This window comes from Maniola hyperantus, chromosome 9, assembly GCF_902806685.2.
Source record: "Maniola hyperantus chromosome 9, iAphHyp1.2, whole genome shotgun sequence".
Taxonomy (NCBI): Eukaryota; Metazoa; Arthropoda; class Insecta; order Lepidoptera; family Nymphalidae; genus Maniola; species Maniola hyperantus.
Genome location: NC_048544.1, coordinates 2,162,892 through 2,178,985, shown reverse-complemented (window position 1 = coordinate 2,178,985; position 16,094 = coordinate 2,162,892). Strand labels below are relative to the sequence as shown.

At 39.8% G+C, this 16,094-nt stretch overlaps 1 protein-coding gene across 1 annotated transcript; it reads left to right on the top strand.

Annotated features, from left to right (window-relative positions):
* Positions 1-1,588: 1,588 nt before the first annotated feature.
* On the top strand, positions 1,589-15,105 carry LOC138402801 (fatty acyl-CoA reductase 1-like). Its single transcript, XM_069501012.1, has 13 exons — positions 1,589-1,679; positions 2,434-2,564; positions 2,766-2,853; positions 3,735-3,807; positions 4,452-4,542; positions 4,961-5,106; positions 7,409-7,518; positions 8,923-9,006; positions 10,271-10,379; positions 12,002-12,182; positions 13,478-13,548; positions 13,852-14,109; positions 14,976-15,105. The coding sequence occupies exons 1-13, from the start codon at positions 1,589-1,591 to the stop codon at positions 15,070-15,072; spliced, it is 1,530 nt and encodes a 509-aa protein (XP_069357113.1). The 3' UTR covers positions 15,073-15,105.
* The last annotated feature ends 989 nt before the right edge of the window (positions 15,106-16,094 follow it).

Genomic DNA, 16,094 nt, shown 5'->3' with positions numbered 1-16,094 from the left:
CAATCGCGCAGCAGCATAATAAAATAAACAGGGGCTCGATTGTGGTAGAATGACAGCTACAATGTCACGATCCCAATCACCTCTAATGGGTTCACGCTCGCTTACTATTGGATGCAATGCATTGTTGCAACAAGAATAGCATAAATTGAGCCAATCATAAAAAATGCGATTGTTTTTCCGGAATCGACCAGCATATTTTTTTTGCAAAATCTCTCTCTTTCAACGACGCGGACGACGAAAATAACCATTAGGAGCTTTAGAGAGAATAGACCTATTCATGGAAGAAAAGTCCGCAAATCTCCCATTGATGTGGATTGTCAGTGGGCATTAGTGGAATAACCCGAAGATTCCACATCCCTCATTCAAAATGGTAGAAGCTTTCTTGGGATAATAAAATATTTGCAAATTAGTCCAGAAACCTCGAAAAAAACTGGGTAAGTGGTACTTATGTAACACATAAATATACGTGTGGGTATGTTTGTAACATAAAAGCCAGCCAAGTGCGAGTCAGGCTCGCGCATCTAGGGTTCCGTACTACAGTCGTATTTTTTAGACATTTTGCACAGACAGACAGACAGTCAGACAGACAGACAAACAGACAGACAGACAGATAGACAGACAGACAGACAGACAGACAACAAAGTAAGGGTTCCCCTCCCCTTATAGGATCTATAACGTTTTTTCTTGTACTATAATATTATGTAAACGTAAAATACACATTTTCTATAGAGTCTTTAGACATCCGTAGAAAAGTTTTTAAGAACCTGTCAAATACCCTATTCCAGAAGTCGTATTTGGATACGCCTTTATAAATCAAACAAAAAAAATCCTGAAGGAAAGGAGTAGAATATTGTTTATTCATGTGAATTCGCAATAAACAGTAGGTACCTCAGTAGGTTTACAAAAACAGTGCTTTTAGACTTTATAGTAGACAATACATTGTTCAATTTAAATCAAACTAATTCAATTATTACTAAACCTTCTTTAAAGCTTTCAGCTATTGCTTTCAGAAAAAAAACTCTTCGATCATTTATCGGTTGGTTCATCTTATAAGTACCTATCTATGTTTGTCTAATTTTAAACTTTCTTCATATTATTTGGCTGACTTGAAAAAAGTTTAAAATAAACTAATTACGTATTAGTTTATACTAATAAATATATAGTTTTATTTATTGCTATTGCTAAGTATCCATCATAATAATATTAAGTTTTCTTGGCGCAATAATTGCAAATATTGTGTACAAATATTATCGATATACATAATTAGTGTTTAAGCCATGTAGTAAATGTAGAATATGTGTATTGTAAGTGTTTCTAATTAATTAAATAATAAATAAATAATAAAAAACATATTTTGTGGTAAATAGAAATTTATTTAATTAATTAATTAATTATATATTTAAATGATAAGTTCACAACAAAACAAAATCCCACAAGACTTAAAGTTAAAAAAAATTTAATAATGACCCTTATTTCCTTGTATTAAACAACCATCTATGAAGAATGTTTTTTTAAATTGTAATTTTTGAGTGTAATTTTTTAGGATTGTAACAGAAAATTAAATAACAAAATATACAAGAATAAGAGAATGACTTTTCTGGAGGATCGAGATTTAGAAGATGTACCCAGTATACCAGAGTACTACAGAGGAAAGACTATCTTCATCACGGGGGGTTCAGGTAATCATAAATTACTAGAATTGATCCCCACGACTTCATTCGTGTGAACGCGGATCGGCAGGCTTCAGACACCTCTGAGAATAATTATTATTCTCAGACATTCTCAGACAAACCTCCTCACGATGTTTTCCTTTAGCGTCAAAGCAAGTGATATTAATCCATACTTCCATACTAATATTATAAATGCGAAAGTGTGTCTGTCTGTCTGTCCGTCTGTCTGTCTGTCTGCTAGCTTTGAACGGCTCATCCGTTTACCCGATTTGGATGAAATTTGGTACAGAGATAGCTTGCATCCCGGGGATGGACTTTAGGAAACTTTTGATCCCGGAAAATCAAAGAGTTCCCACAGGATTTTTAAAAAGCTACATCCGCGCGTACGAAGTCGCGGGCATCAGCTAGTTATTATTAATTGCTTAAAACGCACATACAGCATCGAAAAGTGCCCGTTTTTCCGACGTACCTAAGTATATTTTTGCGGTCTACGAGTGCCTTTAAAAAAAACAGAGAGCAAACGAGCAGACGGGTCACCTGATATTAAGTGATTACCGCCGCCCATGAACATTTGTAGTACCAGAGGAACCTCCAATGCGTTACCTAATAATATATACATTTACTATTATGAAGAATCACAAAACATTATAGTAATGGCTTGGACCTTACATCCTTCATAATGCGAGGTCCAAATTTCGAACTCATGCTCGTAGTTTGGACCCACTATGGATGAAAATTAATTTCGAAATTTTCTGCTCCATAGGTTTCATGGGGAAAGTTTTAGTGGAAAAGCTTCTCTACTCTTGCACAGATCTAGATAGAATATATTTGTTGCTGAGACCTAAGAAGGGGGTGAAGCCTGAAGACAGACTGATTGCGATTTTTGCTTCCAAAGTAAGTATTTATCTACCTTGTATAATTACTTGATGATTTGATATATATATAAAAATGCTGTACTAACGCACATAACTCCCAAAGCAAAAAATCACGTCGATTTGTTGCTCCGTAGCAGCGTGATTGAAGGAAAAACCTACAAACACACCTTCGCATTTGTAATATGGGTAGATTTTTTTTTTTCTTTTTTCTTTTTCTCAGTGTTTCGACCGTCTCCGTGAAGAAAGGCCAGGAGTGTTTGAGTCTAAAGTGTTTTTTATAGCGGGAGACTGTAGTGAAGTGGGCCTTGGTGAGTATATTATGTTTTCTTCATGACGATCACTCTCTCTGGCATAAAAAAGTATTTCCATGTGTCCAAAATATAGTCCCCTATGGGCCTCATGAAAAAGCTCAAATTCACTCAGCGAGCAGAAAGCTCTATGCTCGGAGTTTCTCTAGAAAAAAAGAAAAAAAAAAGCGTTTATTTCTTAAATTGTGCCACACATCACATGTTATACCTAAAGAGCTTTCGACACGGTCAAGCGGTTTAACGTCAAGCACGTAGATGTTTTCAAGCGTTGCGTAAGCGCTTGATCAAGCGCTTATACTTACATCGAACACTGTCCGAACGTCGCGTCGAGCAAAAATGTAAAATCGCATCTATCACGCGTCAAGCACGTAAACGTCTACGTCTGCGCGGTCAAATCAGAAGTTAGGAGATCCGTAAAAGAACCAGAGTGACTGACAGCGCAACAGGGCACATAGTTCGAAAATCCATAGATATTAGGTTCCCATGCAGTGGCGTGCACAGGAGTTCAAGCCAGGGTATGCATTTAGGTATGAACTTATTTTACGGCAGGTTATAATGAAAATTAAGCATTGATTTATTACAATGATTGTAAGCAGTGTGTTTATGCTTCTATGAGCTGCACGCCACTGGTCCCATGGTGTTAGTTTGGCGACCATGCACCAGAAAGTGCGGCGTTGGAAGGAAGAAAACCTATCATGGATACCACCGGCAACGGGGGAGCATACTCTTACCGACTAAAAACCTCACGAAGTGTACCATCCCACCGCTGCTGACGACGAAGCACAAGGGAGCGACAACTCCTCGTTACTCCGCCAGCGGGCGTCCGCTGAAGCAATCTATTCCAACCTAGGTCTACCAGACTTTATAATTTTTTTTTACAGGATTGTCGGAGGAAGACAGAGCACTACTGTTAAACCGAACGAACATCATATATCACGTTGCTGCTAGCGTGAGGTATGTATCCAAAAAAATAGATTCTCAATAGAGGAAGTTTCAGGGCGAACGTTCCATAAAATTTTCATAGATGGCGCTGTTTACTGGACCCACTAAATACGAAAAATAATACCTATATCTATATGATTATCCAGAATGTCAGCATTTTCGTTGCCAACTATTCCAGCATGCTCTGGTACCTAGCGTAGAACCACCCGGTATTGGGCCAGGGTGTCTCTGCAGTTTTCAACCAATCTTGAGTTAACAACCTCAGAGGACAGAGCTGAAAGAGCTGCCTGGCTGTCCGTATGTTTTATTGACGTTGTTGTTTTGCAGGGTGTTTTACGCACAAATTATTATAGCGTATACCTTCGCTCGGAAATTATTTTTCGTTTTTAGTGGGTGCAGTAAACAGCGCCATCTATGAAAATTTTATGGAACGTTCGCCCTGAAACTTCCTCATTCAGTGCGTGTATTTTGGAGCGAGAAATGGATTAAGGAGGTTACTATGAAGTTACCAACCCGTGCTACGAAAAATTCTCGTGTCACAGTTTCGTGTTTCATCCCGGAAAGTATTTGTGTGCCTTAGCACATAGCCTTATCTAATTACTGAAAAACTAAAAAGATACTTTGTACTTGCATTAGAAATCGTATTTTTATTTCAGATTTGATGATCCTTTAAAAAAAGCTGTGCAGCTCAACCTCCGTGGAACCGTAGAAATGATGGAATTAGCTAAAGAAGTGCAAAATTTGGAGGTAAGTGATTCTATTAATCTGCAAAAAAAACTGGCCAAGTGCGGATTCGACACACTCACCGATGGTTTCGTATTTTGGAAAGAAACATAAATTATCACTAATAATTATTTGGTTCTATATCTATAATCTCAAAGAGATATCCCTTTTATTTTGGATAAAATTGGAAGACGCACTGTCAAACGATATAATTAGGTAAACTTATTTCATCTTAAGCTCATAGCTTAAAGTCCGTGTTTCATTAACTGGATTGTAGGCAAGGCGATACGGGTCTGGTGGGAAAGCATTAAATGGACGACGAGACGACCCCCTCCCTCCTCTTTTTGCGCCGAGAGTTAAAAATAAACCCATATATTTTACCTACTTGAATTTAAAATCATGAACCCTTTGTTTTATTATTATTATAAAAATTGTTTTTTAGAGTTTCATCCACGTTTCGACTACATATTCCAATACTAATCGTAATCCCATAGAAGAGGTTCTGTACCCTCCTCACGCTGACTGGAGGGAGACTCTGGAGATTTGCGACAATATTGAAGATCAAACTTTGAATGTTTTGACACCCAAGTGAGTTCTTTATAATCGACGACAGGACAGAAGGTTCTTAGCACACGAGTAGATATTATAGAGCAGAGGGGAAGCTTCACACTAGCTCACGCACACCACGACGTGCCACGGAAGTTCCATTTGCGCCCAGTACCCGTAGTACAAGATTTTACGTCTCACCAAACCAAACCAAATTCGAGAGTCGAAATACTTCCGCGTTACAGTAAACTGGATCTTAAATGCCTTGTTTTAAAGCTCAAGTTTGTCTACACTTCTACAGCCAGCGCTCCAAGCGGAAACATTGCGAAATTAAAATCAGTGGCATGGAATATTTGACTTCAATTCAAGGCTGTTTAGGTCCATTTTACTGTAACGCGGAAGTATTTCAACTCTCGAATTTGGTTTCGTTTGGTGAGACGTAAAATCTTGTACTACGGGTACAGTTCGATGGCAAACGGCGCGGCGGCAAACGGAGCGTCCGTGACACGTCGTGGTGTGCGTGAGCTGCGCTATGAGTGAGTCATGAGTGTACCTACAGCCAGTGGCTAGTATGAAGCTTCCCCTCTGGTCAATATATCTACTCTATATATCTACTTGTGAGGTTCTTAGGCTGAACACACAGCCACGGCACGTCGTCGTGCCTTTTTAGGGATGATTTATGCTAGACCGTGCCAAGCTCGAGCCGTGCCGCGACCAAGGTACCAGATTGGAAATTTGTATGAGGTCACGTCAGATACTGTGCCGTGTCCGAGTCATCCGAGCCACGACTGTGTCACGTTTCTTCATACTGTGGCGGTTACCACAATAGAAACTAGATGGCGCTGTTCAATCGATGACGTAGTCCCGAACAAATGTACCGCCGATAGCAATCGCACTAACGGAGTTTTCTGCAATCTGGACTATATATAGAAGTTTCAAGACATAACCGTCGGCCCAGCTGGCGCTACCGAGCACAACCAACCGCTCGGTGGGAGATCTCCCCTTTGGTACGGTCGAGCCTGCACACCGCTCCCGTACATTGGTGACCCCGACGTGATCAAGAATGGTCGCACACCTCAACAACCGACGAAATCAAGAATGGTCGCACACTACAACAGCCGACGTCATCGAAGATAAACCGCACACCGCCGCACTCCGCACTGGCGCATACGTGATCAAGGGTGATCGCATACATCGCAACACCTTTGGATCACACACCGCAAGCCCGACGTCTCCTCCAAACTCCAAGTCTACAAGCAGCAACAGCAAGCACATCGAGGCCTGTAAGACGGATGTAGCCACAGCTTCGGGGCACAATGGCCCTGCACTCCATCACCAGCTACAAGCGTCCTGGTCTACCGCTTCTCTGGTTGGTTAGCAGCCATTGCCCTTCCTTCACACGCCTTCACGCTACAACGCCACCTCTCTTCACTGCTTCACACTACGCGTTCGTCTCGGAGGGGAGTGATGTGGCGGTTACCACAATAGAAACTAGATGGCGCTGTTCAATCGATGACGTAGTCCCGAACAAATGTACCGCCGATAGCAATCGCACTAACGGAGTTTTCTGCAATCTGGACTATATATAGAAGTTTCAAGACATAACCGTCGGCCCAGCTGGCGCTACCGAGCACAACCAACCGCTCGGTGGGAGATCTCCCCTTTGGTACGGTCGAGCCTGCACACCGCTCCCGTACAATACAAAATTGCAATTCGTGTATAGTCCGCGCCTCGAGCGTGCCTCGGACGTGGCATGGTTCGGGCCCAGCAGGTCTAGCATAAATCAATTCAAATCAAATTAATTTGGAACGCGTGGCCAAATCAAATCATGGTGTATAAATCAAAAGCTATTATGCATAAAAATAAATAAAAATCTTTTTTTAAATATACAGATAAAGTCCTTTCATATGATACTCCACTTGGTATAGTTCTTTGTAATTTGAAAATTCTAATTATTTGTTCATGAACTAATTTTAATTATTGTTGAGATATAACCACAAATTCACGGTTTTCAGATTTTTCCTGCCAAATTTCATGATTCTAGGTCAACGGGAAGTACCTACTCTATAGGTTTTCCTGACAGGCATGACAGACGGGCAGACTGACGCTAGAGGTCAACGAACGTTACGTAAGTAGGCCACTCGGAGTCAATGTCGCACTGTAGCTGGGACGTTGACCCGAGTTTTGCACGCATTGCAGGTTTGAAAAATGCTAAATCACTAAAACTACAAAATGAGACATATGGTTATTGGTATCCGATTGTGTTTAGGTAGTGTAACAATAACACTAAGTTTTTGCTAGCGTTCTGGTTATATCCTGTATACAGATTATAATCTACTTCCAGATTCCTCGGTGAGATGGCCAATACATACGTATTCTGTAAACAGTTAGCGGAACACGTGGTATATGAGCAGAGAGGAAAACTACCTGTTGTTATTATTAGACCATCTATTGGTAAGTTCATCATATCTTATTCAGAAAACTTCCTGAATAAATCACAAAATTCCGACTCCTAACTATTTAAATTTTACAATTCCGGTTATCCGGTGTCCAAAACGGTTTCTTACCTCAAAAGGAAAAACGGAACCCTTATAGGATCACTTTGTTGTCTGTCTGTCTGTCTGTCTGTCGGTCTGTCAAGAAACCTACAGGGCACCCGTTGACCCAGAATCATGAAATTTGGCAGGTAGTTAGGTCTTATAGGAGACTTTAGGGGAAAAATCTGAAAACCGTGAATTTGTGGTTATATCACACAAAAAAAACATGTGGTCATGAACTAATAATTAGTATTTTCAATTTTCGAAGTAAGATAACTATTTTTTTTTTAATTTATTATTAACATACAAGAGAAAATTACACATAATAGGTAGCACGCATTGTAAAAACCACAGAGGTTTGACCCTCAATGCGTACGTCTGCGCATTACATCATGCCTACTTATATCATTAAAAAAAGATTATAAATAAATAATATTACTATATTATAATGTACTAACTAAATATTTTAAAAAAAACAAAGAAGATATCAAGTGGGGTGTCATATGAAAGGGCTTCACCTGTGCATTCTAAAACAGATTTTCATTTATTTTTATGCATCATAGCTTTTGATTTATCGTGCAAAATGTCGAAAAATACGACTATAATACGGAACGCTCGCTGCGCGAGTCTGACTCGCACTTGGCCGGTTTTTTTTTCGTAGTTCTCATGACCCAAAACAACGCGACCTATGTCACTGTAGATCAGTACCCGTAGTATAAGATTTTACGTCTCACCAAACGTTACTAGAATTCGAGAGTCGAAACACAATAACATCAAAGTAAAATGGACCTATAGAATCTTGAATTGAAGTCAAATATTCAATGCCACCGATTTTAATTTCGCAATGTTTCCGCTTGGAGCGCTGGCTGTAGAAGTGTAGACAATCTTGAGCTTTAAAACAAGGCATTTAAGATCCAGTTTACTGTAACGCGGAAGTATTTCGACTCTCGAATTTGGTTTGGTTTGGTGAGACGTAAAATCTTGTACTACGGGTACAGAGCCGTATTTGGACACATACTGTTAATTTCGCTTGTGTCTGGCCGCCGCGGGTATATGGTTTCCATACTAAAGTGTCCGTTTACCTTTGCAAAAATATCAAGAGTCGCTATTTATTTAACAGTCTTTGTGAACTAATCCTTCTGTACTTGGTAGTAAAACTATTCTGTGACAAGGACCCACCTGTATGAATGAATGAATGAATTATTTATTCAATAAAATGCAGGTACAATAGGTTGAAACAATGTTTGATGAGCCTTATACATTACATTGTAGGTACAATGTAATGTATAAGTGTAGTACATTGTAGGTACAATGTTTTCAGTGTTGGGAAGCGTCAAGGAACCTGCACCGGGATGGATTGAAAACTTTAACGGACCAGTCGGCCTTATTGTTGCTAGCGGAAAAGGTACGGATTTTTCGAATCCATATTACTAATATTATTATTAACTACTAGCTTATACCCGCGACTTCGTCCGCGTGGACTACTCAAACTTTGAACCCCTGTTTTACCCCTTTAGGGGTTAAATTTTCAAAAATCCTTTCTTAGCGGATGTCTACGTCATGATAGCTATCTACATGCCAAATTTCAGCCCGATCCGTCCAGTAGTTTGAGCTGTGCGTTGATAGATCAGTCAGTCAGTCAGTCACCTTTTCCTTTTATATATTTTGACTAGCTTATGCTCGCGACTTCGTCCGCGTGGACTACACAAATTTCAAACCCCAATTTCACCCCCTTAGGGGTTGAATTTTCAAACATCCTTTCTTAGCGGATGCCTACGTCATAATAGCTATCTGCATGCCAAATTTCAGCCCGATCCGTCCAGTAGTTTGAGCTGTGCGTTGATAGATCAGTCAGTCAGTCAGTCATTCAGTCAGTCAGTCAGTCAGTCAGTCAGTCACCTTTTCCTTTTATATATTTAGATTAGATTAGATTAGATTATGAAAAAATCCTCAGTACTTGAAGACTCGAGACTATTGTCATTGATGACATAAGGATACGAGATTTAGTCGCTACGAGATAGGAAGCATTGTCGGTCATGATATTTTGATCGTCGAGATCGTTAAGGACGGGGGGGGGGGGTCCTATAATGTATAGAATAGCGATCTCGCACCGGAGAGCGCAGTGTTAAAAGAGCCGCTGGATTCAGGCGGCGCAAGGACGTGGCGTGTGGAAGTCCCTACAAAAGACTGTAGATGTCTATCGGTTGATAATGTACGCTTATAATGATTTTGATTAATAGGTAGATAATACTTTCTTTCTCTCTCTGTTACCCTTTTCCACTTATACCATAATAGTGCTGGAATATTATCATCAGATGTTAGTGACAATAACCAGGATGAATGGCTTAACGTGCTCCACGTCATGCTAATTCAATCAATCAACCAATCAGCCTGTTTGCGTCCACTGCTGGGCATAGACCTTCCCAAGAGCACGCCACCACACACGATCCTCCGCCTTCCGCATCCACCCACTTCCCACTATCTTCTTAAGGTCGTCAGTCCAGGGTTGGAGGTCGTCCCACACTGCACTTGCTGATACGCGGTCTCCACTCCAGAACACGTCTGCCCCATCGGCCATCGGTTCTGCGGCAGACGTGGCCTGCCCACTGCCACTTCAGCTGGCTAATTCGTTGCCATTAACTAATTAATTGCCATTAAATTTTTTGTAGGCATACTTCGCACTCTATATGCTGATCCTCTCGTGTCTGGGGACTACATTCCAGTGGACGTGGCTATCAAAGGCTTCATAGTAGCATCGTGGACTAGAGGCACCAAAAAGTAAATATAAAAGACCGAGGGTCTGTCAGCCGTCAGAGGTCATTGTTATTATGGACAACTATAATGTTAGTAATTAACATTAAAGTTGTTTCCAGGCAGAGCCCTAGTGTCACGACCCGACCACAGTATTTTAGAAATTAGAGTTCCCGGAGCCTCTTCATATGTGCCGAGGATAGCCATCGAAGGAGAAATCCCAATAACCCGATCTCTCCCTAGGGAATCAACTCCCTTCGGGAGTGTTCCCATTAGATTACAACATGGGGTTATTCAAGGGGCGTGCAGGCGGACCAACAAAGTGGCCGCTCGTTTACTCGCTATTTTTTCTCCGTCCGAAAAAAAACACCGAAATCTTAGTCACTTAGCTTAGTGACTAAGATTTCGGTATTTTTTTGCTTATTATTTAACTAGCTGATGCCCTCGTCCGCGTGGAATTAGGTTTTTAAAAACCCGTGGGAACTATTTTATTTTCCGGGATGAAAAGTAGCCTATGTCACTCTCCAGGTCTTTACCTATACCCACGCAAAAAAATCACCACAGTCCGTTGCACCGTTGCGACGTGATTGAAGGACAAACCAACAAACCAACAAACAAACACACTTTCGCATTTATAATAAGGGTACTGATTGACAACAACATGCTCGACCCAACGCCGCGCCGGCTCACTCACGGGTCTCCTCTCAGAGTGAAAAGGGTTTTGGCCATAGTCTACCACGCTGGCCATGTGCGGATTGGTAGACTTCACACACCTTTAAGAACATTATGGAGAACTCTCTAAGTCCTCCTATCTAGGTATGGATCAGGGCTGCACTAGTCAGGGCTAATAGCTCTGTCTGCTGTGCGACTCTCCTCCGCCTCCGGTCGCTCTCCCCGGGCCCTCACGGTGATGGCACGGTAGCGACACACGAGTAGATATTATAGACCAGAGGGGAAGCTACACACTAGCTCACACACACCACGACGTGTCACGGACGCTCCGTTTGCGCCCAGTTCGATGGCAAAAGCGGCAAACGGAGCGTCAGTGACACGTCGTGGTGTGCGTGAGCTGCGCTATGAGTAAGTGAACCTACAGCCAGCCGCTAGTATGAAGCTTCCCCTCTATTATACATATATCTACTCGTGTGGTAGCGATATATCTCGTTGAGCACCTCAGCCTGGAGTTCCCAGGGTGGGTCATCAGGTACGGAACTTTAAAAATTACCTTGGGATCATCAGTGCCGGATTAAGCCAGCGCGGGGCCTCTAACAAATTCTATCAATTGCTCTGGGATTGTTTTAGGTTATCAAATTTATCGTATTACCAGTGGTATTACATAAAACAAAACTGTTACAATCAAACTTTTCTGAATTGAATTTGGGCTACTGTTCATATCGGCTTCTCTAAGTAAATCGCGATCAATATTCATCAAAGTGACGTGATTATTTGGCTCATCGTGTTGATTTGAAAAATATTTTCGTGCTTCGATCTAAATAGATACCTACTTTTTTACGGTCAGATAGCGTTGGTGCGCGGGGCCCCCAAATGTGCGGGGCCCGTAGCATTTGCTACTCTTGCTACGTGGCTAATCCGCCACTGGTTATCATCCCGACTAATTCCTGGTGGTTCATTTATTCGTTTACTTTCAGACTGGAGGCAACAGATGACGTTCCAATATACAACGCTTGTAACGGCCCGATGGGTTATCATGTAACTGCTTCAGAAATATTGTCGATTGGCCATAAAATTACCGATGAAGTCCCCTTGGACAACGTGGTTTGGAGTGCTGGTGGTGCGATCACCAACAACAAATACATATACTTCATGAATGTAAGAACAGTACGATATAGATAGTAATAGAATAGAATAGAATAGAATGTTTTTTATTCATGTAAACTTTTTAAAAGTGCTTATGAATAGTCAGGTAGTTTTAATTTACCACTGGTTCGGAATGCCGTTCCTACCGACAAGAACCAGCAAGAAACTCGGCGGTTGCTCTTTTTAATTTTTCAATTTACAATGTTATTATACCGTACTATACAAGCCATTGCAGCCCCGTGCATTGCTGGAGCGAGTCAAATCCAAGCTTTTTTATCGTTTACATAGTCTGCGACTGTATAATATGCTTTTTTTAGGAGCATACTTTTAACACATTTTTTAAACTTGTGTAAAGGCAAGTCTAAAATTGGTTGTAAAATTTTATTATAAAATATTACACTCATTCCCACAAATGACTTTCGCACCTTCCAGAGGCGGAGCGCAGGAGTAGCCAGCTTATGTAATGTACATCAACCTCTAGAATTGGAGATAGCAGATTTGTAGATCCTCTGTCGTGGAGACCGACAAATCGTCATATAGGTATAAGTGACAGAGACAACGCTCTACAAAGCCGAAATATCATTCTAATGGCCGATGTACATTACCACAGATTAGAGAATTAATGAAAGTAATGTACACTCATCTGTGCACATTACTTTCTACGGCGTAATGTAGCACTTTTTACCCAACTACAGGTATAATTAGACAGCGGCGTATAGGTTATAGACACATAAAGACACTGCTTATCCAAGAATAAAGTAGAAACCATTCTAGCATTCTTCATTACGACTTGTTACTAAAAAGTTTATGACCTGCGCAAACCACCATTTCACAACTTCAGATTGGACTATATGTTTTGCGCGCACTGTAACGAACTAATGAACAAACACACAAACATTAATTTTATAACATTTTTATGTAAATACTGGGTGTAACCAGAACGCTAGCAGAAACGAAGACAGTTGATAATGCTGATGATCAGTGATATGATACCACAAAAAAAAAACGCGAAAAAAACTTTTTTTAAATTTCATGATAATATTATATTGCAAATAAAACATCTGACTGACGCTAGAGGTCAACGAAAGTTCTGGAAGTAGGCCACTCGGAGTCAATTTCGCGTCGTAGGCGGGGCATTGACACGAGTTTTGCACGCTATACATTGCGGGTTTGAAAAATACTACAAATCACTAAAACTACAAAATAAGGCAAATAGTTATTGGTATTGGATTGTGTTTAGGTAGTATAACAAAAACGCTAAGTTTTTGCTAGCGTTCTGGGTACACCCTGTATGAATGTTATTCCAGGTGATAATGCTGCAAGTGCTACCGGCCATTTTAATCGATACTATGCTGTGGTTGTTTGGAAAAAAGACAATGTAAGCATATAAAAAATAAAAAAATAAAAATAATATTTTGATAAATGCGAAAGTGTGTCTGTCTGTCTCTCTGTTTGTCTGTGTGCCTGTCTGCTAGCCTTTCACGGCCCATCCGCTCAACCGATTTTGAAGAATTTTGGTACAGCGATAGCTTGCATCCCGGGTAAGGGCATAGGCTACTTTTTATCCCGGAAAACCAAAGAATTCCCACGGCATTATTAAAAATTATAAAAATATAAATAAATGGAATTAGATTTTTAATAATTTAATAATATAATAATTTATTAATAATTTATTTTTTAGGCTAATTAAACTCCAGCGCCGTGTGTATATAGCGAACATGGCTATAGCTTATTTCTTGACCCACACATGGACCTTCTCAAACAAAAACTTCATGTCTCTTCGCACCAAGATAATGGACAAAGACAAGTTGCACTTTTACTATATTATGGAGAATATTGACATGTACGAATATTTAAAAACTGGTATCATGGGAGGCAGAAGATATTTGCTGAACGAGAGAGATGAGAATTTGCCGAAAGCCAGGGCACATTATAGAAGGTACCAATTTTATCTTCTGTGCCTATACTTCTAAATATTGTTTAAATACATATCAAAAATTGTGGAACCGGCAGGATTTGAACCTGCGTCTCCGGGGATCGCGGCCGACGCTCTGACCGCTGAGCCACGGTTCGCTTGCTGCCTTGTATAATTAAAAAACCGGCCAAGTGCGAATCAGGCTCGCGCAATGAGGGTTCCGTACTACAGTCGTATTTTTTCGATATTTTGCACGATAATTCAAAACTGTGATACATAAAAATAAATAAAATTCTGTTTTAGAATGCACAGGTGAAGGCCTTTCATATGATACCCCACTTGATATAGTTATTTTACTTCGAAATGGAAAATACTAACTTTAGTTCATGACCACAATTTAATTTTTTTTGTGTGATGTAACCACGAATTCACGGTTTCCAGATTTTTCCCCTAATGTCTGCTATAAGACCTACCTACCTGCCAAATTTCATGATTCCAAGTCAACGGAAAGTATCCTGTAGGTTTCTTTACAGACAGACAGACAGACAACAAAGTAATCCTATAAGGGTTCCGTTTTTCCTATTGAGGTACGAAACCCTAAAAATTATTCAGAAATTTCCTTGAAGTGTATGTAAAAACACTGATAAAATTTTATAAATATAGTAGACATTGTGCCCAAAACACTGGCGCTATTTTACTTTATTTTATTTTATTTTATTTTATTTTATTTTATTTTATTTTATTTTATTTTATTTTATTTTATTTTATTTTATTTTATTTTATTTTATTTTATTTTATTTTATTTTATTTTATTTTATTTTATTTTATTTTATTTTATTTTATTTTATTTTATTTTATTTTATTACTGATGTATTTGTATTTTTTTGCAGAATGGCGTTCTTGGACAGTTTGGTTAAATGCTTGTTTTATGGCTACATAGTCTGGAGGATAATCAACAGTAGTATAGTACGGAACCTTTTCGTTTGATTATAACTAAGTACAGTTCATGCAATTCACGAAGGCGAGTGAACTTTACCAGTGGTTACGTCGTATACACGGGCATTGCGTAAGTGTGCGTGCACGTCGGACCAATCAGTCGCGAGCGAGCGCTCGCAAACGCACACATTTAGTATACCTTACCTATACCGATACGACTTAAACACAAGCATGACCCACTCGCCTTCGTGAAATGCAAGAACTATAACAATTATTTTACTAAATGATGGATATTATAAACTTTTTTTTATTTTCTTATCATCCATTTATCATCCATCTATAGTTACTAAAATATATACCAATATTTTAAAGAGGTAAAGTTTATTAGTTTGTTTGTAGGAAGTAATTCTGGAACTACTGAACCGATTTTGAAAATTCTTTCACCAGTAGGTACAAAGCTACATTATTCCTGAGTAACGCTTTATTTTATTTTCAATAAATTAGAGATCCTTATGAAAATTGTAATAAGCTTAAAGCTACCCATGCGAAGCAGGGGCCGGTCGCTAGTACCTACCTACTTAATAAATTACCTACTCGAGCCCCCGGGGCCGTGGGGCCCGGAGGTTCGAGCTCTTTTTGAGGAAATTACGAAAAGGATTATCGAGTGAACCGAGGACCCGAGAGCTGGCAGCTACCTTGGTCTTGGACGATTTAACCTATGGACTTGTAACGCGCCTAATATTACGAATAAAAATTTCTGTCACTTTTGGTGCGGGACGAGGAAACACTACATAGACAACTTGACACACTCACTCAACAAAGTTTTGTGTCATTATTAACACACACATATCTAAATCTTCAACACTACTACATTTTACGCACACTAATAAGTTATATACATCAACATACAAAGACATTACGAGTGTAAGACAGTCAAATTGATTTGCGATGCTACCGTATCGATATTTTAAAATATATCGATAGTTTTTCAGAAACAAAAGTAGAAGTAAGAATTTATTACTCGTATTTAATTACTTAAAACCAGTGTTTGGTCAGCGTAGCGTATTCTTGCA

Excerpts from the sequence above, each read along its gene's own strand:
- LOC138402801 (XM_069501012.1), top strand. The coding sequence starts at position 1,589 with ATGACTTTTCTGGAGGATCGAGATTTAGAAGATGTACCCAGTATACCA. Across the intron at positions 3,808-4,451 it reads CACGTTGCTGCTAGCGTGAG|ATTTGATGATCCTTTAAAAA; the intron begins GTATGTATCCAA and ends TTTTTATTTCAG. Across the intron at positions 13,549-13,851 it reads TTGTTTGGAAAAAAGACAAT|GCTAATTAAACTCCAGCGCC; the intron begins GTAAGCATATAA and ends TTTATTTTTTAG.